The 24460-nt window shown below is 47.6% G+C and overlaps 1 protein-coding gene across 3 annotated transcripts in view; it reads left to right on the forward strand.

Moving 5' to 3' along the window:
- GRINA (glutamate ionotropic receptor NMDA type subunit associated protein 1) overlaps positions 1-24460 on the forward strand; it is a 146244-nt gene that overhangs the window by 79902 nt on the left and 41882 nt on the right. For all 3 annotated transcript variants that reach the window (XM_030220597.1, XM_030220588.1, XM_030220604.1), the window contains one exon: positions 16098-16204. In XM_030220597.1, coding sequence (XP_030076457.1) covers positions 16098-16204 — 107 coding nt within the window. The remainder of the gene's footprint in view (positions 1-16097; positions 16205-24460) is intronic.

Genomic DNA, 24460 nt, shown 5'->3' on the forward strand with positions numbered 1-24460 from the left:
TCCTAATAATACCTAACATTCTATTTGCTTTCTTAGCCGCAGCAGCACACTGAGCAGAAGGTTTCAACGTATCATCAACGACAACACCTAGATCCCTTTCTTGGTCCATGACTCCTAGAATGGAATCTTGCATGATGTAGCTATAATTTGGGTTCCTCTTTCCCACATGCATCACTTTGCACTTGCTCACATTAAACGTCATCTGCTATCTAGACGCTTGTCTCCCAGTCTCATAAGGTCCTCTTGTAATTTTTCACAATCCTCCCGCGATTTAACGTCTTTGAATAACTTTGTGTCATCAGCAAATTTAATCACCTCACTAGTTACTCCCATCTCTAGGTCATTTATAAATATGTTAAAAAGCAGCGGTCCGAGCACAGAGCCCTGGCGAACCCCACTAACTACCCTTCTCCATTGAGAATACTGACCATTTAACTCTACTCTCTGTTTTCTATCTTTTAACCAGTTTTTAATCCATAATAGAACACTACCTCCTATGCCCCTGATGGCGAACCTATGACACGCGTGTCAGTACTGACACGCGTAGCCATTTTCGATGACACGCGGCCGCATGTGGCCGCATACAGAGAAGCAGCGGCGTTTCTTGCTGACACCCGGGCGGATCGCCGATACGCCCCTCCCAAGGTGCAGCGTGACCTCCCCCCTGGCGAAATCACCCCCCCCCCGTGCATGTTTACCCGTGTGCGCTCCTATTGGCTCCCTCCGAGTCCTCCGCTCGTTCCCTCCCTGCTGCTCCCTCTGCCCCGGCTCCTGCACGGCCGTTTGACATCACTTCCGGCCGGCGGAGCAGAGAGCAGCGGAATGCCGTGGGGGATGCATCTCTGAGGGCCCTGTGATCGCCATTACCAGCAACCACATAACCACAGCAACCATCATCCAATCTACTGTTCTGGGGTGTCGTGGATTTCTAATTGACCATCATTACTGAGATAGGTGAGGGGGAGGCTGGGAGAGGCGAGGGCATGTGCTATGGGTGCCGTTTTCTGCCATTAGAAATAGCGGCAGCCATCTTAATTTACATAAGGTGGTCAGTTAGGCTAGTTAACCCCTAATTGCCTGCAGGGCTAACAGGCTATCTATAATTCTATCTTCTGTCACTGCCCCCCTGATGGAGAACCCAAAAAATAAAAAACCAAGGTTAAGTAAAGGAAGTGGTAGTAGCAGTAGCCGACCCTTTCAAGAGACATGGACCGAGATGTATGGCATTATAGAAAAAAATGGCAGATCATTTTGCGTTCTATGTACTGAAACAGTAGTAAGCAGAACGTGGAATATAAATAGACATTTTGAAACTAATCATTCCCAGCTCTTGAAAAAAAGTGAGGATGAAAGGAAGGAATACATTTCCAGGCAGCTACACTTTTATAAGAGCCAATCTAATTCCATCCTTACATTTGTAAAAGGTTCTACAAATTTAACATCTGCAAGTTTGAGCATTGCTCACTCCATAGCTCAGCATGGAAAAGCACTCAGTGAGGGAGGATTTATTAAAGAAACTCTCCTAAGATGTGCACCAGTTCTACTTCACGATATGCAGAATAAAGATGCAATTATTAAGAGAATATCTGAGTTACCAGGAAATTTGGAGTGCCTGGATCCGATTACCAGACACTTTTAGCACCCTGAAAAATATAGCAATGGCTTTACTCACAATTTTTCCCTCTACGTACTTTTGTGAAACCTTATTCTCAGGGTTAAATAATATCAAAACCAACAAAAGAAACAGATTGAAAGATGAAGTTAGTAGCGCTTGCTTGGGCTTGAAGTGTACAAAATACCAACCTTCAATTGAAGATTTAGCCAATGAAATTCAGCAACAAAAAAAGTCACTAATAGGCAGATTAGTTAAAGAATTCCCCCTCCCCCTCACTTATCTTAGTTCACGGCACCCCACACAAGTTAAATAATATCAAGACCAACAAAAGAAACCGACTGACTGAGCCCGCAAAGAGGTGGGAAAATGTGGGATACAAATGCAAACAATAAATAAATAAACAAAGAAGTCACTAAGCAGGTAAGTTAAATAATTAGGTTTTGGTTTATTAAATACAGTTATATATTACAATTATACATTTTTGTTATTTAAACTATAAATATCGCAAAATTATGGTTTTTTTCTCGAAGTGACACACCACCCGAGTTATGCTCGGTTTTTTGGCGAATTTTGACACACCAAGCTCAAAAGGTTGCCCATCACTGGTATAGAAGCTGCATCCTTTTCAATCTGGATTTAGGAATTGGTTCAGCACAGAGACAGTAGTGGATTCTCTGATATTAACTTCCAAGTAACGAGCTATTCATGTCCAATTTGATTTGTCTAGTGCATTTGACCTTGTAGATATGGGTTATTGCTTCAAATTTTGAGTGACATTGGAATTACAGGACCTGTACTTTACAGATTTGAGGGCTTTTTATCTCAGAGTAGGGTAAAGATTCAAGGCTTGTCTAGTTCTTGAGTGCAGATTGTGGTGTTTCACAGGGCTCACCATTGTCTCCACTTTTATTTAATTTTTGATGCAGTCCTTGGGTATTGAATTTGAGAGAATTAATATTCATGCTATCAAATCATGAGTTTAGTTTACCATCAAATTATTCCAGCTGACAGTGTACCACGCATCTTGTTCCCATCATAAATCTGTTCTTGATCCCTCAGCCATATGTTAAGCTGTATTGTAGAAAATGTTTAACATCATATCTATGTTAGTTGAATGTTCTAATGCATGTTTATTATGTGTATCATTAGTATCATGCAAATACTGTATTATATCTACGGTATTTGAATTCCAGTTCTGTTAAATGTGTATATTTTTGATACTGTTTCACGGTAGTTCTATTATTAGGTTTCAGTTTACTATTTTCAAGTTTACCTCATTTATTATATTTATTCTTGGTTATTTTACTATTATACTATTAAGAAAATTATAAGTTTTATGTTAAACTGTACCTACTGTACACCGCCTTGGGTGAATCTCTTCATAAAGGCGGTTAATAAATCCCAATAAATAAATATAACAGCTCTCCTCCCTTTATCATATGACGTGAGAGAAAAGAAAAGAGAACGCAACAAGCACAAGGAGTCTTCTGAATTGGGTACGTCAGAAGTATTCATATAGGACCTGACGCAAGCTGTGTTTTGGCAGATGTCTTCATCAGGGGTTTATTGGAAAACATATTAAGTAAATTAAAAACATACAAAAATCTAAATATGTAGGACCTGACACGGGCTGTGTTTCGGCAGATGCCTGCATCAGGGGTTTATTGGAAAACATATTAAGTAAATTAAAAACATACAAAAATCTAAATATGTAAAATAGTTGATACTGAAGTTAGGTACTAAATCTATGTTGAATAGAAGGCATTCACAGCACACAGTGAGTTAACCTTTCAAACAACACGAACCAAAGGATGTGCTGTGAAACTAATGATAAGCAGACTGAAAAGTTATAGAATTGTGTTTTATTTTTTGTTCTTATGCATAATAAAGCTGTGGAATGTGTTTATAGAAAGTGTGATTAAGGCAACTAATATACATTGTAAGTAGTATACTATGCCATACTTTTGTATTATTTGAATATTTTTACTCCTCTAATTGTCAATTGCTTATGTTTGTTTTATTCTTACTGTACACCACCTTGAGTGAAATCTTTCAAAAAGGCGGTAAATAAATCCTAACAATTCATTCAGTTCAGAGAGATTTGTTAAACCTCTCTGCCCCTTATGTCACTAATCCTTGATCTTTCCATGCATGTGTCTTTTCACTGGCTGGAATAGTTTTCACGTAGAGGTATATCTTTCTCAGATCTCTATGGGCAAACTACTAGCTTTAAGTAAAACTCTGAAAACACTCTTGAGTCTTAATATGTGTATTAATGTATTTGATTTGTTTGTGATTGTTTTATTGTGAGATGTTTTTATCTTGGCTATAACCTACCTAGAAGCATTGAGAGAGGCTGGTTATAAATGAATGACATTGTGGTTTTTCTTTTGTAGATATTATAAATACATTTTATTTTATTATTTTGTTCCTTATGAGCATGTTTGCAGTGCTTCAAACTGAGAGAGCGGTCAATAAATACATTTAAAAAGACATTCCTTGTCATCAAGCAGATGAAGCCATTACGTATGGGTTATGTCCATCAACCAGCAGGGGAGATAGAGAGCACTCAAACTTTCACAGTGCCCTCTTGGCCAGCTAGCTCCACTGCCTCTTCAGTATTCTCTATCTCCCTTAGCAGGGTGGCTGCAGCTTGTTCGAGCTCCAGAAAAATCTGCCGGGAGGTGGTTCCTGGCTTGCCAGTTGTTAACCGGGGTGTTGGAGGCTATAGCAGCTTCACTTTAAAGGCACATATGTTAGCCCTTTCCCTGCCTTACCCATACCTCTGTGGATGTGGACATATTGCCTTGCTTTCCCTGTCCTTACCCACCAACAGTGGATGCAGGCATATAGGTTCGCCCTTTCCCTGCCTTTCCCACTCATCTGAGCCTCCGGAGTCTTCAATACCTCTGCTTTCCTCACAGCTTAAAAAAAAAAAAGTCGCGTCGCGTTTTTAAACGCAGAGACGCTGGAACAGAGGTTTTTGACCTGATTTTCAGCAGGATCGTAGTTGTACACTAGATCCTTTGAGGTAAGAGTGATTTCCAACTCCTCCGGGGTGGGCCCGCGATTGGGGCGATTTTGGCGTGAAACCGCCATTTTGGATTTTACCGCCGTTTCTCGGTGATGGCTGCGGACAATGTAAAGCGCTGTTCCACTTGTGGCAAGCGCAAATCAGCAGCAGGGCTCTGTAAATCGTGCTGTATTGGCGTAGGAGCCGGCCCGAGCATGGCGAGCGATGTTTCTTCCCGCTCTGAGCTGGCAGCGGGCGCCATTTTGCTTACACCGTATGGCGCGGCCTCCGTGGACACGGAGAGACCTGAGTCGGGTGGGGCACCTCGAGATGAGGTTATTTCAGGAGTGGCTAGCACCGGAAAGGATTTGGGTGCCCAGGGTGAGATTTTCTCCCCGGATTTTGTGCTTTTGCTGCATAAAGCATACATGATGAAAAGAGCCCTTCCTCAAGGGTCGCCTGAGGCTCCTCTGATTGCCCCCACCCCCCCGATGGATTCTGGCCTGGGACTACCCAGTGAGGCTTTTTTCCCGGATGCTTGGCCTAAAGATAAGCGCAGAAGGGTTAATTCCCCTTCAGATTGTGGTGCACCTTTTTCCCCCCCGTGGTCGGGGTGTGAGGATTCGGAGAACTCTGACAGACGTTCTTGGTCTGAGGAACCAGAGTCAGGTGCGGATTTACCACAGGATCTGGATGATCCCTCCGCGGTGAGGATTTTCCACCATGATGAGCTGCCAGCGCTTATTTCAGATACCCTGCAGGCCCTCTCGATTGAAGATCCTGACAGTGGCATGGCCTCCTCGGGTAATCCCAGGATGGCTAGTACCAAGAAAGCTGCTCGGGCCTTCCCTTTGCATGACTCCATCCTAGAGCTTGTTTCGGCTCAGTGGGCTGACCCCGAGGGACCTTTGAGAGTTTCCAGGGCTATGGGGCAGTTATACCCTCTGCGTGAGGGACATATGGCTCGTTTTCAAATGCCTACAGTGGATGCCCTAGTCACTGCGGTGACAAAGAGAACTACCCTCCCTGTTGAAGGAGGTGTTGCCCTGAAGGATGTTCAAGACCGTAGGCTGGAAACAGCGTTGAAACGGTCCTTTGAAATTGCAGGTCTCACTGTTCGGGCATGTGCATGCAGCTGTTATGCTGTGAGAGCCTGCCTAGCTTGGCTGCAACAGGCAGTGGCTCAGCCCGGAGATGGAGCGGAGCCCTTCTTGGATGTGGCTCCGCGGATGGAGGTGGCCTTGTCCTTTCTGGCTGATGCCCTTTATGACCTTGTCAGAGCTTCGGCTAAACAAATGGCAGTAGCAGTGGCGGCTTGCCGTCGTCTGTGGCTACAACACTGGGCAGCGGACATGGCCTCTAAGCAAAGGTTGGTGAAGTTGCCTTTTCATGGACTTCTCCTATTTGGTGAGGAGTTAGAGAAAATTGTGAAAGGCCTGGGTGATCCAAAACCCCAGCGCTTGCCCGAAGATAGGCAGAGGCCTTCCTCTAAGGGCCAGGCGGTCCACTCCTCGTACAGACCTCGCTTCCGTGAAGCTAGAAGGTACCGCCCGGGGCGTTCTGCTGGGTTCACTTCTCGTGCCCGTGGTCAGCAGAGGAACTCCTTTCGCTCGGACAAGCGTTCCGCAGCCGGTGGCTCAAGACCAGGAATTCAGGGGCAACCCTCTCAATGATGGTGCGCCGGCCCTCTCCTCGATGCCTGTCATCGGAGGACGGCTTTTCCTCTTTGTCGAGGAGTGGGCCAAGATTTCCTCAGATCAGTGGGTTCTGGACCTGATCAGAGATGGATACAGAATAGAATTCAACGCCCCAGTAAGAGATGTGTTTGTGGAGTCCCGATGCGGTTCTGCCGTCAAACGGGCGGCGGTGGAGGAGACTTTACAAGGTCTGATTCAGTTAGGGGCAGTGACCCCGGTGCCTCCCGCCGAGCAAGGCTGCGGCCGATACTCCATCTACTTTGTGGTGCCGCGAAAAGGTGGGTCCTTTCGCCCTATTCTGGACTTAAAAGAAGTGAACAAGTCCCTGAGAGTGCGGCATTTCCACATGGAATCCCTGCGCTCCGTCATTGCGGCGGTTCAGCCAGGAGAGTTTCTCACGTCTCTAGACCTGAAAGAAGCTTACTTGCACATTCCAATTTGGCCCCCGCACCAGAAGTTTCTGAGGTTTGCGGTGTTGGGAAAACATTTCCAGTTCAGGGCCTTGCCTTTTGGCCTCGCCACAGCTCCCCGAACCTTTTCGAAGGTAATGGTGGTAGTAGCTGCTTTTCTCAGGCGAGAAGGTATCAGGGTTCACCCGTACCTAGACGACTGGCTCATCAGAGCAGACTCTGCAACAGAGAGCTTACAAGCTACAGCCAGAGTGGTCTCAGTACTGCAATCTCTAGGCTGGGTCGTCAATATGGCCAAAAGTCACCTGTTCCCTTCACAATCTCTATAGTTTTTGGGGGCCAGGTTCGACACAGTCTCGGGCTATGTGTTCCTACCTGAGCTAAGGCGGTGCAAGCTTCAGAATCAGGTCCGTCTGCTCCTGAGGATGCCCCGCCCGCGAGCTTGGGACATTGTCCAGCTGCTGGGATCGATGACAGCCACGATGGAAGTGGTACCCTGGGCGAGAGCGCACCTGAGACCTCTACAGTATTCCCTACTCTGGAGATGGTCTCCTATTTCTCAGGATTACCAATGCAGACTTACTTGGCTCCCTGCGGCCCGTCTCAGCATGGAGTGGTGGCTCTCGGACAGCATGCTGCGGCGAGGAATGCCGCTGACGCTCCCCGTTTGGTGCCTAGTGGTAACAGATGCCAGCCTGAAGGGCTGGGGCACACACTGCAAGGGGAAGCATGCCCAGGGTCTATGGACACCCGAGGAGTCGGAGTGGTCCATCAACCGCCTAGAGTTGAAAGCGGTGTTTCCATATCATCATGCTGATCAATCCATAGACTGGTGGGTTGTGTCCATCTACCAGCAGGTGGAGATAGAGAGCAATCCTTTTGCCTCCCTATATGTGGTCATGTGCTGCCGGAAACTCCTCAGTATGTTCTCTATCTCAGCAGGTGGTGGTCACACACAGCAGCAGCTCTGGCTAGGTCTCCAAGCCTAATTTTTAGGTTTTGTTGAGTACCTGGGGTTGAGGGCTCTTCTTGAGCAAGTGCAAACCTGGTGGCGCCAGGTCCCTCCTTTTCTCCCCCCTCCCGCTGGCTCCGTAAAAAAAAAAAAAAAAAAAAATTTGGACGTCCTTAAGGGCGTTTATTTCGACGTTTATTTAAACGTTTATTGCAGCTACTCACTGGGACACCAGGTCGTTACAGCTCGGAGCAAGAAGCAGGTAATTTTACCTTTTTATAGCGGGCAGGGGGTTCCCCGATCGATCTCCACGTGGCCTATGGCGTCGGAGGGCGAGGGCGAGAAGAATCGCTCCCCGGACCGCGTGTGCGCTTCTAGCGGGGATGCGGGGGTTTTAAAGTCTGATTTGCCCTTGTCGGGTGTCACTGTGGAGGCCGGTCAGTGTCCCGGGTCTTCCTCCGGTGCGGCGGTTTTTCCCGCCATAAACGCCCATCCCCCGCTGCTCGCCTCCGCCATCTTGGCCGGCCACTCTGCTCGGACGGCTTCTTCTTGGGCCGCCCTTGAGCTGGGAGACGTTCATGCCATGGCCGCCCTTGATTTGGGCGATGGCAAAAAAGCGGCTAAAGTTAAGCGCCGTTCTTCCCGCGCGGCTCCTTCGCGGAGTGTCGTGCCGGACGCCATCTTGGATGCGCAGCATGTTTCTCCCCCACTCTTGCAAGCGCCGGTTGAGGGTGCGTCTAGGGCTGTGGCCCAGGCTGCTGAAATACACAGTCTGGGGGGTTTCTCCCCCGAGTTTATTTTGCTGCTGCATCAGGCCTTCCTTATGCAAAACGCTGCCCCTTCTCCCTTGTCCGACAAAGGGGTTGAGGCCCCCGGAAGTAAACGCCCTCGGGTGGATTCCCAGGGTTTAGAGGACTTTGTCTCCTCTGATGTAGATGAGGGCAGCGTATCTGAGTTCTCCCAACGGTCCTTTGCGGATTCCTTGGAGGAGACGGATTCCCGCTCGGATGGAGCGGATGACCCCTCTGCAGCGCGGATCTTTCGCTCAGAGGATTTGCCCAACCTGTTACTGCAGGCCATGAGCATTTTGAAGATTTCCTCTCCAGGGGACGTCTCTCCCTCAGCCCCTGTTGGCTCCGCCATTATGCTGGGGACGAAACGCCCGCCTAGAACCTTCCACGTGCATGTTGCCATGCACACCTTAATTTCGGCTCAATGGGATGTCCCGGAAGCGAGCCTCAAAGTGGCTAGGGCTATGTCCCGCCTCTATCCTTTGCCTGAAAGTGAACGGGAAGCCTTTCTTTGGCCTACCGTGGATTCTTTACTCACTGCGGTGACTAAGAAAACGGCGTTGCCGGTGGAAGGTGGCACGGCCCTAAAGGACGCCCAAGACAGAAGATTGGAGGCGGCCTTAAGGTCGTCCTTCGAGGCGGCTGCCTTAAGTTTGCAGGCCTCAGTTTGCGGCTCCTATGTGGCCAGGGCGTGCCTCACGATTGTGCAGCGGGCTTCCCCCTCGGATCCTTCCTTGAGGGCTGATTGGCCGGCCCTGGAATCGGGCTTGGCTTATTTGGCAGACTTACTGTATGATGTCTTGAGAGCCTCGGCTAAAGGTATGGCTCAGACAGTCTCTGCGCGGCGGTGGCTTTGGCTGAAACATTGGTCTGCTGACCACGCCTCTAAGTCCCGCCTGGCTAAGTTGCCTTTTAAAGGCAAGCTGCTCTTTGGGGTCGAGCTGGACAAGATTGTGACCGATCTCGGCACGTCTAAGGGCAAGAGGTTACCAGAGGTCAGGGCTCGGGCCAGTGCTCGCCCCGGTATCTCCAGAGGACGGTTTCAGGAAGCCCGTCGGTACCGCCCGGGCAAGTCGGGCTCCTCTGCCCCCTCTTCCTTCAAGAGGAATTTCTCCCCCAAGCAGCATTCCTTTCGCAGAGACCGCCGTCCCGGAGGTGCGCCCTCCGGTCCTCCCCCCCCAGGGTCTCGTACCCAATGACGGGGTCCTGGTCCATGGCCCAGTGCAGATTGGAGGACGCCTGTCCTCGTTTCTGGGCGAGTGGACCAGGGTAACTTCAGACGCTTGGGTGCTGGAAGTCATCAGAGACGGCTACAAGCTAGAGTTCTGCCGACCCTTAAGAGACGGGTTTGTACTCTCTCCCTGCAAGTCTCCGGTCAAAGCTGTGGCAGTGCAGCAGACCTTGGACAATCTGATCCGCCTGGGTGCGGTCGTTCCGGTGCCAGAAAATCAGATTGGAAAGGGACGTTACTCCATTTACTTTGTGGTACCAAAGAAAGGAGGTTCTGTACGGCCTATCCTCGACCTCAAAGGGGTCAATCGGGCCTTGAAAGTTCGGCACTTTCGCATGGAGACTCTCCGCTCTGTTATAGCGGCAGTGAAGGCAGGGGAGTTCCTGGCATCCTTGGACATCAAGGAAGCGTACTTGCATATTCCCATCTGGCCTCCTCATCAACGCTTTCTGCGTTTTGCAGTCCTGGGCCGACACTTCCAGTTCAGAGCCCTCCCGTTCGGGTTGGCTACTGCTCCGCGGACCTTCTCCAAAGTAATGGTGGTCATCGCGGCCTTCCTGCGAAAGGAAGGAGTACAAGTCCATCCTTATCTGGACGACTGGTTGATCCGAGCCCCCTCTTATGCAGAGTGCGGCAAGGCTGTGGACCGGGTGATTGCTCTTTTGAGCTCCCTGGGGTGGATCATCAACTGGGAGAAAAGCCAGCTGCGCCCGACTCAGTCCCTGGAGTATCTGGGAGTTCGATTCGACACCCAAGTGGGCAGAGTGTTCCTGCCGGACAATCGGATTGTCAAACTTCAGGCTCAGGTGGACCAGTTCATAGTAGCCTCTCCGCTCCGGGCTTGGGACTATGTGCAGCTGTTGGGCTCTATGACGGCCACGATGGAAGTAGTGCCCTGGGCCAGGGCTCATATGAGACCACTACAACACTCTCTGCTGCAGCGCTGGACTCCGGTGTCGGAGGATTATGCTGTGAACCTTCCCTTGGACCCAGCAGTGCGCAAGGCGCTGAGCTGGTGGCTGAAGACAGACAAGTTGTCTGCAGGAATGCCTCTTGTGACCCCGGAGTGGATTGTCGTCACGACGGATGCCTCTTTGACGGGCTGGGGAGCCCACTGCATGGGAAGGACAGCGCAGGGGCTCTGGTCTCCTGCAGAGGCAAAGTGGTCTATCAACCTCCTGGAACTCAGAGCCATTCGGTTGGCGCTTTTGGAGTTCCTCCCGGTACTGGCGTTGAAGCCAGTACGGGTCCTGTCGGACAATGCCACGGCTGTGGCCTATGTCAACCGCCAGGGAGGTACCAAGAGCGCCCCTCTAGCCAAGGAAGCCATGAATCTATGCCAGTGGGCGGAAGCGAACCTGGAACAGCTGTCAGCGGCCCACATTGCCGGAGTCATGAATGTCAAGGCGGACTTTCTCAGTCGCCATACCTTGGATCCCAGAGAGTGGCAGTTATCGGCTCAGGCGTTCTTGGACATCACGAAGCGCTGGGGCCAGCTGAGCCTAGATCTGATGGCGTCATCGGCCAATTGCCAAGTGCCGCGCTTTTTCAGCAGAGGACGGGACCCTCGATCTCTGGGAGTAGATGCTCTTCTCCAACAGTGGAAGACACAAGAGCTTCTCTATGTGTTCCTGCCCTGGCCCATGTTGGGCAGGGTACTAGACCGGGTGGCAAAGCATCCGGGCCGGATAATCCTGGTGGGTCCGGACTGGCCCAGACGTCCCTGGTATGCGGACTTGATCAGGCTTTCAGTGGACGACCCTCTGCGGCTGCCAGTGGAGCAGGGCCTGTTACATCAGGGTCCCGTGGTGATGGAGGATCCCTCCCCCTTTGGTCTTACGGCCTGGCTATTGAGCGGCAGCGTCTGAGGAAGAAGGGCTTCTCAGACAAGGTCATCGCCACTATGCTGAGAGCGAGGAAGCGCTCTACTTCTACTGCTTACGCCAGGGTTTGGCGTACCTTTGCAGCGTGGTGTGAAGCAGGCTCACTTTCTCCCTTCACTGCTCCAATTTCTTCAGTGCTGGCGTTCCTGCAAGAAGGTCTGGAGAAAGGCCTGTCGCTCAGTTCCCTTAAAGTCCAGGTAGCGGCTCTGACTTGCTTCAGGGGCCGCCTGAAGGGTGCTTCCCTGGCTTCGCAGCCAGATGTGGTACGTTTTCTCAAGGGAGTTAATCACCTGCGCTCTCCTCTGCGCTCAGTGGTGCCTGCGTGGAATCTCAACCTGGTGCTAAGAGCCTTGCAGAAGCCGCCTTTTGAACCCTTGTCGAGGGCATCTCTGAAAGACCTGACGTTGAAAGCAGTCTTTTTGGTGGCTATCACTTCAGCCAGAAGAGTTTCTGAGCTCCAGGCACTCTCATGTCGAGAGCCTTTTCTGCAGTTCACTGAGGCAGGAGTGACTATTTGCACAGTGCCTTCCTTCCTGCCCAAGATTGTTTCTCGCTTCCATGTGAATCAGCAGCTCTGTCTCCCTTCCTTTCGTAGGGAGGACTACCCAGAGTAATACTCTGCTCTCAAATATCTGGATGTAAGACGAGTCATCATCAGATACTTGGAAGTGACCAATGATTTCCGGAAATCGGATCATCTGTTTGTCCTGTTTGCAGGTCCTCGTAAGGGTCTGCAGGCTGCTAAGCCTACAGTGGCAAGATAGGTCAAGGAAGCCATTGCAGCGGCTTATGTGGCCGCGGGGAAGGTGCCGCCTATTCAGCTGAAGGCTCACTCCACTAGAGCTCAGGCGGCCTCGATGGCAGAGGCCGGGTCCGTCTCCTTGGAAGAGATTTGCAAGGCGGCAACTTGGGCATCGGCCCATACCTTCTCCAGACATTACCGCTTGACTGTGGCTGATCGGGCGGAGGCCCGGTTTGGAGCTTCAGTGTTGCGGTCAGGGATTTCAATGTCCCGCCCTGGGTGAGTACTGCTTCGGTACATCCCACCAGTCTATGGATTGATCAGCATGATGATATGGAAGGTAAAATTATGTATCATACCTGATAATTTTCTTTCCATTAATCATAGCTGATCAATCCATAGCCCCTCCCAGATACCTGTACTGTTTATATTCTGGTTGCATTTCAGATTCAAGTTTAGTCTTCAGTTCCTGTTCAGGAGGACTTCGTGTTCAAGTTTTTTCAATTGGATTCTTCAAGAGTTGAGACGAGTTTGTGTTACAGTGAGCTGCTGCATTCCTCTCCCCTCCGTTTTACGGGGCTGGATTGAGACATAAATTCTGCCGGCGCTCCCTCCCGCTTCGTGCGGCTGTAGGGCAGCTTTGTACCCCTCCCGCTTCGGCGGTGTTAGGGTCAGTCAGCTCCTCCCGCGGTTGCGGTTGCAGGATAAGCCAGATCCCCCCGCATCGGCGGGGTGGTGTCCCTCCCCCGCTCCGCGGGGATGAGCTGGACGGATTCCCCTCCCCCACTTGTGTGGGGATGAGCTGGGTTAATTCCCCTCCCCCGTTTCGGCGGTGGTGAGCTGGGCAGAGTGTCCCTTTGTGGGTGTAATTCTCTAAGTGCTGAGTCCTGCGGATGGAGCTTGGATATCGACGTACTGAGGAGTTTCCGGCAGCACATGACCACATATAGGGAGGCAAAAGGATTGCTCTCTATCTCCACCTGCTGGTAGATGGACACAACCCACCAGTCTATGGATTGATCAGCTATGATTAATGGAAAGAAAATTATCAGGTATGATACATAATTTTACCTTCAGGCGCTTCTGGCCTTTCAAGTGACCCTGGAAGGATTGGCTGTCAGAGTGATGTCGGACAACACGACAACGGTGGCCTATATAAATCGACAAGGCGGAACAAGGTACAGAGCACTAGCCGCGCAGGCCGAACTGATTTGCCACTGGGCCGAGCTGCATCTTCAGTGTCTGTCGGCAGCTCATATTGCAGGTCAGAGCAATGTGCAGGCCGTTTATCTGAGCAGGCATCAGATCGATCCAGCAGAATGGAATCTGGCAGACGAAGTATTCCTGCAGATCTGTGCCAAATGGGACAAGCCCGTGATGGATCTAATGGCGACAAGTGCCAATACCAAAGTCCCGTGCAGACGGAGAGATCCTCGCTCGGCGGGGTTGGATGCCTTGGCTCAACCCTGGCCTCCGGGTCTACTTTATGTGTTTCCCCCATGGCCCTTGATAGGGCGCCTGCTCTTGTGGATTCGGCTGCACCCAGGAGAAGTGGACCTCATCGCCCCGGATTGGCCAAGGAGACCTTGGTATGCAGACCTCCGACAGATGCTCCTGGAGGCTCCTCTGCCGTTACCTCTGGTACTGAACCTCTTGACTCGGGGACCGGTAGCCATGGAGGACGCCGGCCGCTTGGGTCTTACGGCATGGCTATTGAGAGGGCGCAATTGAGGGATAAAGGTTATTCCAATAAAGTTATTTCCACTCTCCTGCAAGCCCGCAAGCGGTCCACTTCCGTGGCTTATGCCAGGATTTGGTGCCTGTTTGAGTCTTGGTGTGCTTCCAGAGCCATTGTTCCAATGCGGGCTCCTGTCTCGCCGATTCTGAACTTTTTGCAGGAAGGTGTACAAAAAGGCTTGGCCTATAATTCCCTGCGGGTGCAGGTGGCAGCATTGGCCTCCCTTCGTGGTAAGGTGGAAGGCGTGTCTTTGGCTGCTCACCCAGATGTGGCACGGTTTCTTAGAGGGGTGCTTCGGCTCCGACCTCCAGTGCGAGCACCCTGTCCAGCTTGGAACCTGGGGCTAGTTTTGAAAACCCTGCAGGCATCTCCTTTTGAGCCGCTTCGGCGAGCATCGGAGAAAGACTTGACACTGAAGGCCGTTTTTCTGGTGGCCATTACCTCGGCGAGACGGGTGTCAGAGCTCCAGGCGCTGACCTGTAGAGACCCATTTCTGCAATTTTCAGAGTCCGGAGTCACGGTTCGGACCGTGCCTTCCTTTATGCCTAAGGTGGTTTCAGCCTTTCACTTAAACAAGCCTATTTTCTTGCCCTCTTTTTCAGAGGAAGAGTTTCCAGAATCTTTTGGGCAGCTGCACCTTTTGGATGTGCGCAGGACTCTGCTGCAGTATCTGCAAGTTACTAACTCTTTCAGGACTTCTGATCATCTGTTTGTTTTGCTATCCGGTTCTCGCAGAGGGTCTCCAGCGTCTAAAGCCACTATTGCCCGCTGGCTCAAAGAAACTATCTTTTCAGCTTATCTGCTGGCCGGCAGGGTTCCGCCTGTAGCCTTTTAGGCACATTCTACTAGAGCGATTTCTTCCTCTTGTGCTGAAACTGGAGCACTCTCTCTTCAAGAGATATGCAGTGCAGCAACATGGGCTTCTAAGCTCTCCTTTGCCCGACATTACAGGCTGGATGTGGCTGCCAGGAGGGATGCGCGTTTTGGTGCACAAGTGCTAGCGCGTGGTGTGGCTTGTTCCCACCCTATCTAGGGATTGCTTTGTTACATCCCATACGTAATGGCTTCATCTGCTTGATGACAAGGAAGGGAAAATTAGGTTCTTACCTTGGTAATTTTCTTTCCTTTAGTCATAGCAGATGAAGCCATGAGCCCTCCCTGTATGATTGTCTGTATGCTGTGAATCTGTTTTTCAGGTTCTGTTCTAATTTCCTGAAGTTCCTTCCTTGGGAGAAAGTTGGAAAACAATCTTCAGGATTCATGTTCAGTTTAAATTTAGGAGGAAGTGTTCATTCCCTCCAGCATGTTTTTTTTTTGAGGATGTGTTGATTCTCTCCAGGAGGCGCGTGTGTTCCCCTCCAGTTCTATAAATAGGAGGATGAGTTCATTCCCTCCAGTGTGTTGGGAGGATGTGTGATTCCCTCCAGGAGGCGCGTGTGTTCCCCTCCACTTATACAATAAGGAGGATGAGTTTATTCCCTCCGGGAGGATGTGCATTCCCTCCTTTATGAGTTCATGCCCTTGTGATGGGCCATCGTTCGCTGTGAGGAAAGCTCTTGTGATTCCCATTGTGGTTTGCCATACTGCTTTGGAAGCTTCAAATACTGAAGAGGCAGTGGAGCTAGCTGGCCAAGAGGGCACTGTGAAAGTTTGAGTGCTTTCTATCTCCCCTGCTGGTTGATGGACATAACCCATACCTAATGGCTTCATCTGCTATGACTAAAGGAAAGAAAATTACCAAGGTAAGAACCTAATTTTCCCGTAATTTCTTTGTTTTTCCAGTTTACTAAAGCAAGGTGTTTTGTCCTCCAATTTACTGTATTTCATGACTCAGTATGAAATCTAATTCTTTTTGGTAGTAACATAGAAAGTGAAGGCACATAAAGCCTATACAGACCCTCCCCTCTGCCCATCCGAATCATGCAATTAAGGTCCCCATATAGAATGACGTTATTTTTCTGTGTAGTTGTAAAATTCAAGGTGATTTTTTTACTTTTTCACATTCCCTTTCTGGTTTATTTGTAGGTTTCAGTGCTTACCATGAGGATGGACCACCCTCCTACTCTGATAACCAGGATTTTCCTACTAACCACTGGGATGACAAAAATATCCGCAGGGCTTTCATTCGTAAGGTGAGACATGTGAAATTTAGTCACTATTTTGGGAATAGATAAAAGACAATGCATATTCTTCCCTGTTATGGTAAAGAATTCAGAGACATACCTAACCCCATAGAAGGTGCAAAAAAGTGTAATGAATCTGCATACATTCACTACATAAGAACATAAGTGTTGCCATACTGGGACAAATCAAAGGTCGATCAAACCCAGCATCCTTTTCCAACAGTGGCCAATCCAGGTTACAAGTACCTAGCAAGATCACAAAAGAGTACAATATATTTTAAACTGCTTATCCTAAAAATAAGCAGTGGATTTTCCCCAAGTCCTTCTTAATAATGGCTTATGTACTTTTTTCTTTTAGGAAGCTATCCAGACCTTTTTTAAACCCTACTAAGCTAAGTGCTTTTACCATATTCTGTGGCAACAAATACCAGAGTTTAATTACACTTTGAGTGAAGAAATATTTTCTCTGATTTGCTTTAAATTTACTACTTTGTAACTTCATTGCGTGCCTACTAGTCCTAGTATTTTTAGGAAGAGTAAACAAGCGATTCACGTCTATCTATTCCACTCCACTCATTATTTTATAGACCTCTATTATATCTCACATCATGTGTCTTTTCTCCAAGCTGAAGACCCTAGTTGCTTTAACCTTTACATAAGTACACAAGTATTGCCATATTGGGACAAACCGAAGGTCCATGAAGCCCAGCATCCTGTTTCCAACAGGTTACAAGTGCATGGCAAGATTCCAAAATAGTACAATGCATTTTATGCTGCTTATACTAGAAATAAGCAGTGGATTTTCCCCAAGTCCATTTTAATAATGGTTTATGCACTTTTCTTTTAGGAAGCTGTCCAAACCTTTTTTAAATCCAGCTAAGCTAACTACTTTTACTACATTCTCTGGCAACGAATTCCAGAGTTTAATTACATGTTGAGTGAAGAAATATTTTCTCTGATTTGCTTTAAATTTACTACTTTGTAACTTCATTGCGTGCCTACTAGTCCTAGTATTTTTAGGAAGAGTAAACAAGCGATTCACGTCTATCTATTCCACTCCACTCATTATTTTATAGACCTCTATTATATCTCACATCATGTGTCTTTTCTCCAAGCTGAAGACCCTAGTTGCTTTAACCTTTACATAAGTACACAAGTATTGCCATATTGGGACAAACCGAAGGTCCATCAAGCCCAGCATCCTGTTTCCAACAGGTTACAAGTGCATGGCAAGATTCCAAAATAGTACAATGCATTTTATGCTGCTTATACTAGAAATAAGCAGTGGATTTTCCCCAAGTCCATTTTAATAATGGTTTATGCACTTTTCTTTTAGGAAGCTGTCCAAACCTTTTTTAAATCCAGCTAAGCTAACTACTTTTACTACATTCTCTGGCAACGAATTCCAGAGTTTAATTACATGTTGAGTGAAGAAATATTTTCTCTGTTTCGTTTTAAATTTACTGCTTTGTAGCTTCATTGCATTCCCTCTAGTCCTAGTATTTTTGGAAAGAGTAAACCAGCAATTCACATCTACCCGTTCCACCTCCATTTGTTATTTTATAGACCTCTATCATATCTCCCCTCAGCCGTCTTTTCTCCAAGCTGAAGAGCCCTAGCCACTTAGTCTTTCCTCATAGGGAAGTCTTCCCATCCACTTTTTAACATATCCACTTTTTAGCCATGCTGGCTTTCCTCATAGGGAAGTCTTCTCATCTCCTTTATCATTTTCATCGCCCTTCTCTGTACGTTTTCTAATTCCACTATACGTTTTTGAGATGCGGTGACTAGAATTGCACACAGTATTCAAGGTGCGGACACACCATGGAGCGATACAAAGGCATAGCATCCTCATTTTTGTTTTCCATTCCTTTCCTAATAATACCTAATGTTCTATTTGCTTTCTTAGCTGTCGCAGCCGCACACTGAGCAGAGGGTTTCAACGTATCATCAACGATGACACCTAGATGCCTTTCCTGGTCAGTGACTCCTAACCTTGCATCACGCACGTAACTATATTTCGGGTTCCTCTTTTCCACATGCATCACTTTGCACTTGCTCAAATTAAACTTTATCTGCCATTTGGATGCCTAGTCTCATAAGGTCCTCTTGCGATTTAACAACTTTGAATAACTTTGTGTCGTCGTCCTATTTAATTACCTCACTAGTTACTTCCACCTCTAGATCATTTATAAATATGTTTAAAACAGCGGTCCTAGCAGAGACCCCTTTGGAACCCCACTATCTATCCTTCTCCATTGAGAATACTGACCATTTAACTCTACTGTCTGTTTTGTTTGTTTTTTTTAGCTATAGCATGATAGCAATAGGATGCCTACGAAACGTCAATGAATGTTGAAAAACAATTTTTCTTTTAAAAGAAGGAAAATCCTCAAAGCCGCTCAGACCCTGGTGGGTTTTGCAGAGCGGTAGTGATCCAAAAAGATCTTGGCTTCATCATTGGCAAAAACCTTCCAACAGTGTCAATACTCAACAGCGCTCAAAAAAACTTTCTATAAGTTATAGTGCAACTTAACCTTGTAGCAAGAAGACAGTTTAGAGTAGAAACTTGCCCCTGGGCCAACGATGGCCAGCGTTTTGTTAAAACTGCGTCAGGGACCAGATGGCAAGTATATTTATTTATTTTTGTTACATTTGTACCTCGCGCTTTCCCACTCATGGCAGGCTCAATGCGGCTTAAATGGGGCAATGGAGGGTTAAGTGACTTGCCCAGAGTCACAAGGAGCTGCCTGTGCCTGAAGTGGGAATCGAACTCGGTTCCTCAGTTCCCCAGGACCAAAGTCCACCCCCCTAACCACTAGGCCACTCCACTGTCTGAAAAATAAACAGAAAAAGTATACAAAAATAACATTTCATAGGGCAAAGAAAAACAGGATCCACTTGCACACATTTGACATCTTGGGATAGGACACTCATTCTTGGTGAAGAAGAGGACCCAGGTTTCCTGAGAGGCTCAACGAGAGAGGATTTTTGGAGCCAAGTCCAGTTCCTCGATGTCGGCATTGATGTCGGGCATCGCACCGGTATCAGGAGCATTGGTAAGCATGGCTGCTTCAAGACCCTTAGAAGCTGGGAGCTGTGAGGCATTAAATGGGTCTCCACTTGTCTAGAGACCTTCTGCTGTGCAGGGCCCCTGGGACCGTCCATTTTTGGACCCGACCCTGAGGTCACGTGAGGATTCAACATCGTCCTTGTCAGTACTGAGGAGCCTTCAGGTGAAGGCTAAGAAGCATTGTCATTGGTCACCCTCGACACATGGTGCTAGGAGCTCCAGGGTGTCGAATGATTCGTCACCCAAGAAGCGTCGTCGCCGGGAGGACCGCTCCCCCTCCCCCCCCCCATACAGGAGGTGCCGATGCGCCTGTCTCAAAGCAGCCGAGATCTTGGTCCTGTGTCAACCCCAGCGGTGCTGCAACCTACGCCTCAGTCAACACCCCAGCTTTTCTCTGTGTCGGCTCTAGATGAGTACATTCAGGCCTTGCTTCCTGAGCTGCTGGATGGCCTTATGCAACAGTGTGCATCGGTATTGGGGGTGCTTGCTCCTACCCTACCACGAGTTGCGGCCCCGCCTGGCCATCAGCCTGCAGTGCAGCCTCCGACGCTGCTTGTGGCCACAGTGTCGACTGCCACCCAAGCCGGTACCCCTTCGACGTCAGTGGAGGAACTTCGCTGGAGTCGAGGCGGGAGCCAACTTCTAGAAGACACTCTTGGGAACACGGGTCCTCGGCATAGAGGCAGGTTCGGTCTCAACAATCCCATAGGGAGATACTCAGATGAATCTTACAGGATTCCCTCTGAACCCTCCCCTCCACCTGAAAGGAGAAGGTCTCCGCCGGAGAACCTTACATTTCCATCTTTTGTAAAAGAAATGACTGAGGCCATTCCATTTCCTTTGGAAGTGGAGAATGAGATGCTTGAGGACCTGGACTATATATCTCCTTCTAAGGAGGCTGTGACTGCACCTCTCCACAAGGTACTCCACAAAGTCCTCGTCAGGAACTGGGAGTTCCCTTTTTAGTCCCTGTCATGCCCATGAAGATTGATACTCGGTACATCTGGTTTTGATAGGCCTCAGTTGTCTCACAATTCCATGGTGGTGGAATCGACTCTCAAAAGAGCCAGGAGTTCCAGGGACTATGCTTTTGCGTCCCCATGCAGAGAAGCTAGAACACTGGATTCTTTTGGGAGGAAGATGTACCAGGCTTCAATGCTCATCTCCCAAATGCAATCCTACTAGCTCTTTACAAGTTTCTACTTGCGGAACTCAGTGTGACAGTTGTCAGACTTGGTTGACACGCTTCCTCCGGAGCATGCCGAGCCTTTTCGCCAGTTGGTCAAGCAGCAGAAGGCATGTCGCAAGTTCTTGGCCAGGGGCACTTACGACACTTTTGATGTTGTATCTGGGATCTCTGCTCAAAGTATAGCAATGAGCAGACAAACATGGCTGCGTATTTCTGACTTGGAATATTCTGTTCCACAGAGGTTGGCGGATGTCTCATTCCGGGGGATAACCTTTTTGTAGAGAGGGTTCAGGAGGTTACAGACCAAATCAAGAAACACACTGATTCCATCTCTTCTCTCTCCCACTGAGCGCCTTCTGCATCAATCTCCTTAGCTAGGAGGTCTTTTGGTTGGTAAGCCAAGGAGGAATACCTATTACTATCCTACATAAGAGCATAAGAGTAGCCATACTGGATCAGACCAGTGGTCCATCTAGCCCAGTATCCTGTTTTCCAAACAGTGGCCAAGCCAGGTCACAAGTACCTGGCAGAAACCCAAATCGTTTCAACACTCCATACTACAAATCCCAGGGCAAGAAGTTGCTTCCCATGTCTGTCTCAATAGCAGACTATGGACTTTTCCTCCAGGAATTTGTCCAAACCTTTTTTAAACCCAGATAACTGCTGTAACTGCTGTTACCACGTCCTCCGGCAAAGAGTTCCAGAGCTTAACTATTCGTTGAGTGAAAAAATATTTCATCTTATTTGTTTTTAAAGTATTTCCATGTAACTTCCTCGAGTGTCCCCTAGTCTTTCTACTTTTGGGATGAGTAAAAAATCAATTTGCTTCTACTCATTCTACACCACTCAGAGTTTTGTAGACCTCAATCATATCGCCCCTCAGTCATCTCTTTTCCAAGCTGAAGAGTCCTAACCTCTTTAGTCTTTACTGATATGAGAGGAGTTCCATCCCCTTTATCATTTTAGTCGCTCTTCTGTGAACCTTTTCTAATTCTGCTATATCTTTCTTGAGATACGGTGACCAGAACTGAATGCAATACTCAAGGTGCGGACGCACAATGGAGCGATACAAAAGCATTATAGTATTTTCGGTCTTATTCACCATCCCTTTCCTAATAATTCCTAGCATCCTATTTGCTTTTTTGGCCACCACTGCACACTGAAAAGAAGAGTTCAGCGTATTATCTATGACAACACCCAGATATTTTTCTTGAGCGCTGACCCCCAAGGTGGACCCTAGGCATCAGGTAACTGTGATTTGGATTATTCTTTCCAATGTGCATCACCTTTCATTTGTCCACATTAAATTTCATCTGCCATTTGGATGCCCAGTCTTCCAATTTCCTAAGATCTTCCTGCAATATTTCACAGTCCGCAAGTGTTTTAACAACCTTGAATAGTTTTGTGTCATCTACCGATTTGATCACCTCACTCGTCATTCTGATTTCCATATCATTTATAAATATGTTAAATAGTACCGGTCCCAGTACAGATCCCTGCGGCACTCCACTGTTCACTCTTCTCCATTGAGAGAAATGACGATTTAACCCTACCCTCTATTTTCTGCCCAATAGCCAATTCCTAATCCACACCAGAACCTTGCCTCCTATCCCATGACTCCTTAATTTTCTCAGGAGTCCGTAATGAGGAACTTTATCAAAGGATTTCTGAAAATTTAGATACACCACATCAACTGGCTCACCTTTATCCACATGTTCACGCCTTCAAAGAAATGAAGCAAATTGGTGGGGAAGACTTCCCTCGGCTGAATTCAAGCTGACTCTGTCCCGTTAAACCAAGTTTGTCTACATGTTCTATAATATTATTCTTTATACTAGTTTCCACTATTTTGCCTGGCACCAACGTCAGGCTTACCGGTCTATAATTTCCCGGATCACCCCTAGAACCCTTGTTAAAAATCGGCATCACATTGGCCACCCTCCGATCTTCAGGTACTATAGACGATTTTAACGGCAGGTTACATATTACTAACAGCAGATCAGCAATTTCATGCTTGAGTTCTTTGAGTACCCTTGGAAGTATGCTATCCGGTCCAGGTGATTTACTACTCTTTAATTTGTCAATTTGGCTCAGTACATCTTCCAGGTTCACTGATATTTCTTTCAATTCCTCCTCATCATCACCCTTGAAAACCATTTCCAGTACAGGCAGATCTCTTACACCTTGTTCCATAAAGACAGAAGCAAAGAATTCATTCAGTTTCTCTACTATGGCCTTGTCCTTCCTGAGCGCCCCTTTTGCTCCTTCGTCATCTAACGGTCCTACGGATTCCCTCGCAGGCTTTCTGCTTCTGATGTACCTGAAAAAGTTGTTAATGTGAGTTTTAGCCTTCATATTCTGTTTCATATTCTGTTTTATCCTTCTTTATTAATTCTTTGCATCTGACTTGCCAGTGCTTATGTTGCTTCTTATTTTCTTTGTTTGGATCCTTTTTCCATTCTTTGAAGGACAATCTTTCGGCTGTAATGGCCTCTTTCACTTCACCTTTTAACCATGCTGGCTGACGTTTTCTCTTCTTTCCACCTTTTAAATACGTGGAATGCATCTGGACTGGACTTCCAAGCTGTTATTTTTGAATAATATCCACGCCTGATTTAGTGTCCTAACCTCTGCAGCCGATCCTTTTAGTTTCTTTTTAACCATTTTCCTCATTTTATTATAGTCACCCTTTCAAACATTTAATGCAGCTATAGTAGATTTCTTTTGCAGGTTCATACCAGATAGTAGCTCAAACTTGATAATGTTATTATGATCACTGTTTCCCAGGGGACCCAACACCGCCACCTCTCACACTATGCCCTGCATGTCACCAAGGACCAGATCCAAAATGGTCCCCCCTCTCGTTGGTTCCTGGACCAGCTTCTCCAAGAAGCAGTCATTTGTTACATCTAGAAATTTTATCTCCCTGGCACTCCCTGATTAAACATCCAGTCAGTATTGGGGTAATTGAAATCACCCATTATTATAGCATTGCCCAATTTGCCAGCTTTCCTAATTTCTGTAAACATTTCTTCATCCGTCTGTTCATTCTGTCCCTGCGGACGGTAGTACAGCCCTACAAGAATACTCCTTCCCTTCACACATGGAATTTCTATCCATAATGATTCTATGCTGCTATCTGTGTCATGTGGAATGTTTATTTTATTTGACTCAATTCCCTCTAACATATAGCACAACCCCCCCTCCCTCCAATTTGCTCCTCTCTATCATTGCGATACGATTTATACCGTTAACACAGTGTCACATTGATTGTCCTCTCTCCACCAAGTCTCTGAGATGCCTGTTATATCTACCTCATCATTTAGTGCTATATATTCTAACTCTCCCGTCTTATTTTTTAGGCTTCTAGCATTTGTATGCAGGCACTTCAAATTGTGTTTTTTCCTTTGATGTACAAGCTGCTTAGAAGTTGAAGGGGATAATGCGCATCTTTTATTCTGCTCTCTCATTAAGCACAACTGGCTTCATTTCAGCATTGTTGAAACCTCTCTACTGGGGTTCCCTAAATGTCCTGCTTCAATAGTATCCTTCAAGGTTACTCCACAATGAACCATGCGCTTCTGAGTGACTGACTGCTTTCACCCCCATTCTAGTTTAAAAACTGCTCTATCTCTAGAGAAAATTACAATTTAAAACTATGGGAAAAGGGTTATACACTATAGAAAAGTTAATAATGCTTGCTTTTCTCTCTCCCCCCCCCCCCCAAAAAAAAAAATGCTAAACTGGGTCCTGCAGTGCCTTCTAGAGGCTGTTAATGCTGTGGTACAAAGTTCAAGTTTAGTTCAAGTTTGTTTTTATTCTGCCTATCACTAACCTACAGTTCCTCCTTTAAACCCCAATCTTTACGTTCCCAGAGCACAAAGCAAAATAATGTTCACTTACCAGAGAAATGTCCTCTTCTCTCAGAACTTATCCTAGGTGTAAGTACACTTTGGTTCACTGGCCTACACAGGCTGAGCCCCAGCGCTCTCATTCACGTCAA

Source organism: Microcaecilia unicolor, chromosome 1 (genome assembly GCF_901765095.1).
Source record: "Microcaecilia unicolor chromosome 1, aMicUni1.1, whole genome shotgun sequence".
NCBI lineage: Eukaryota > Metazoa > Chordata > Amphibia > Gymnophiona > Siphonopidae > Microcaecilia > Microcaecilia unicolor.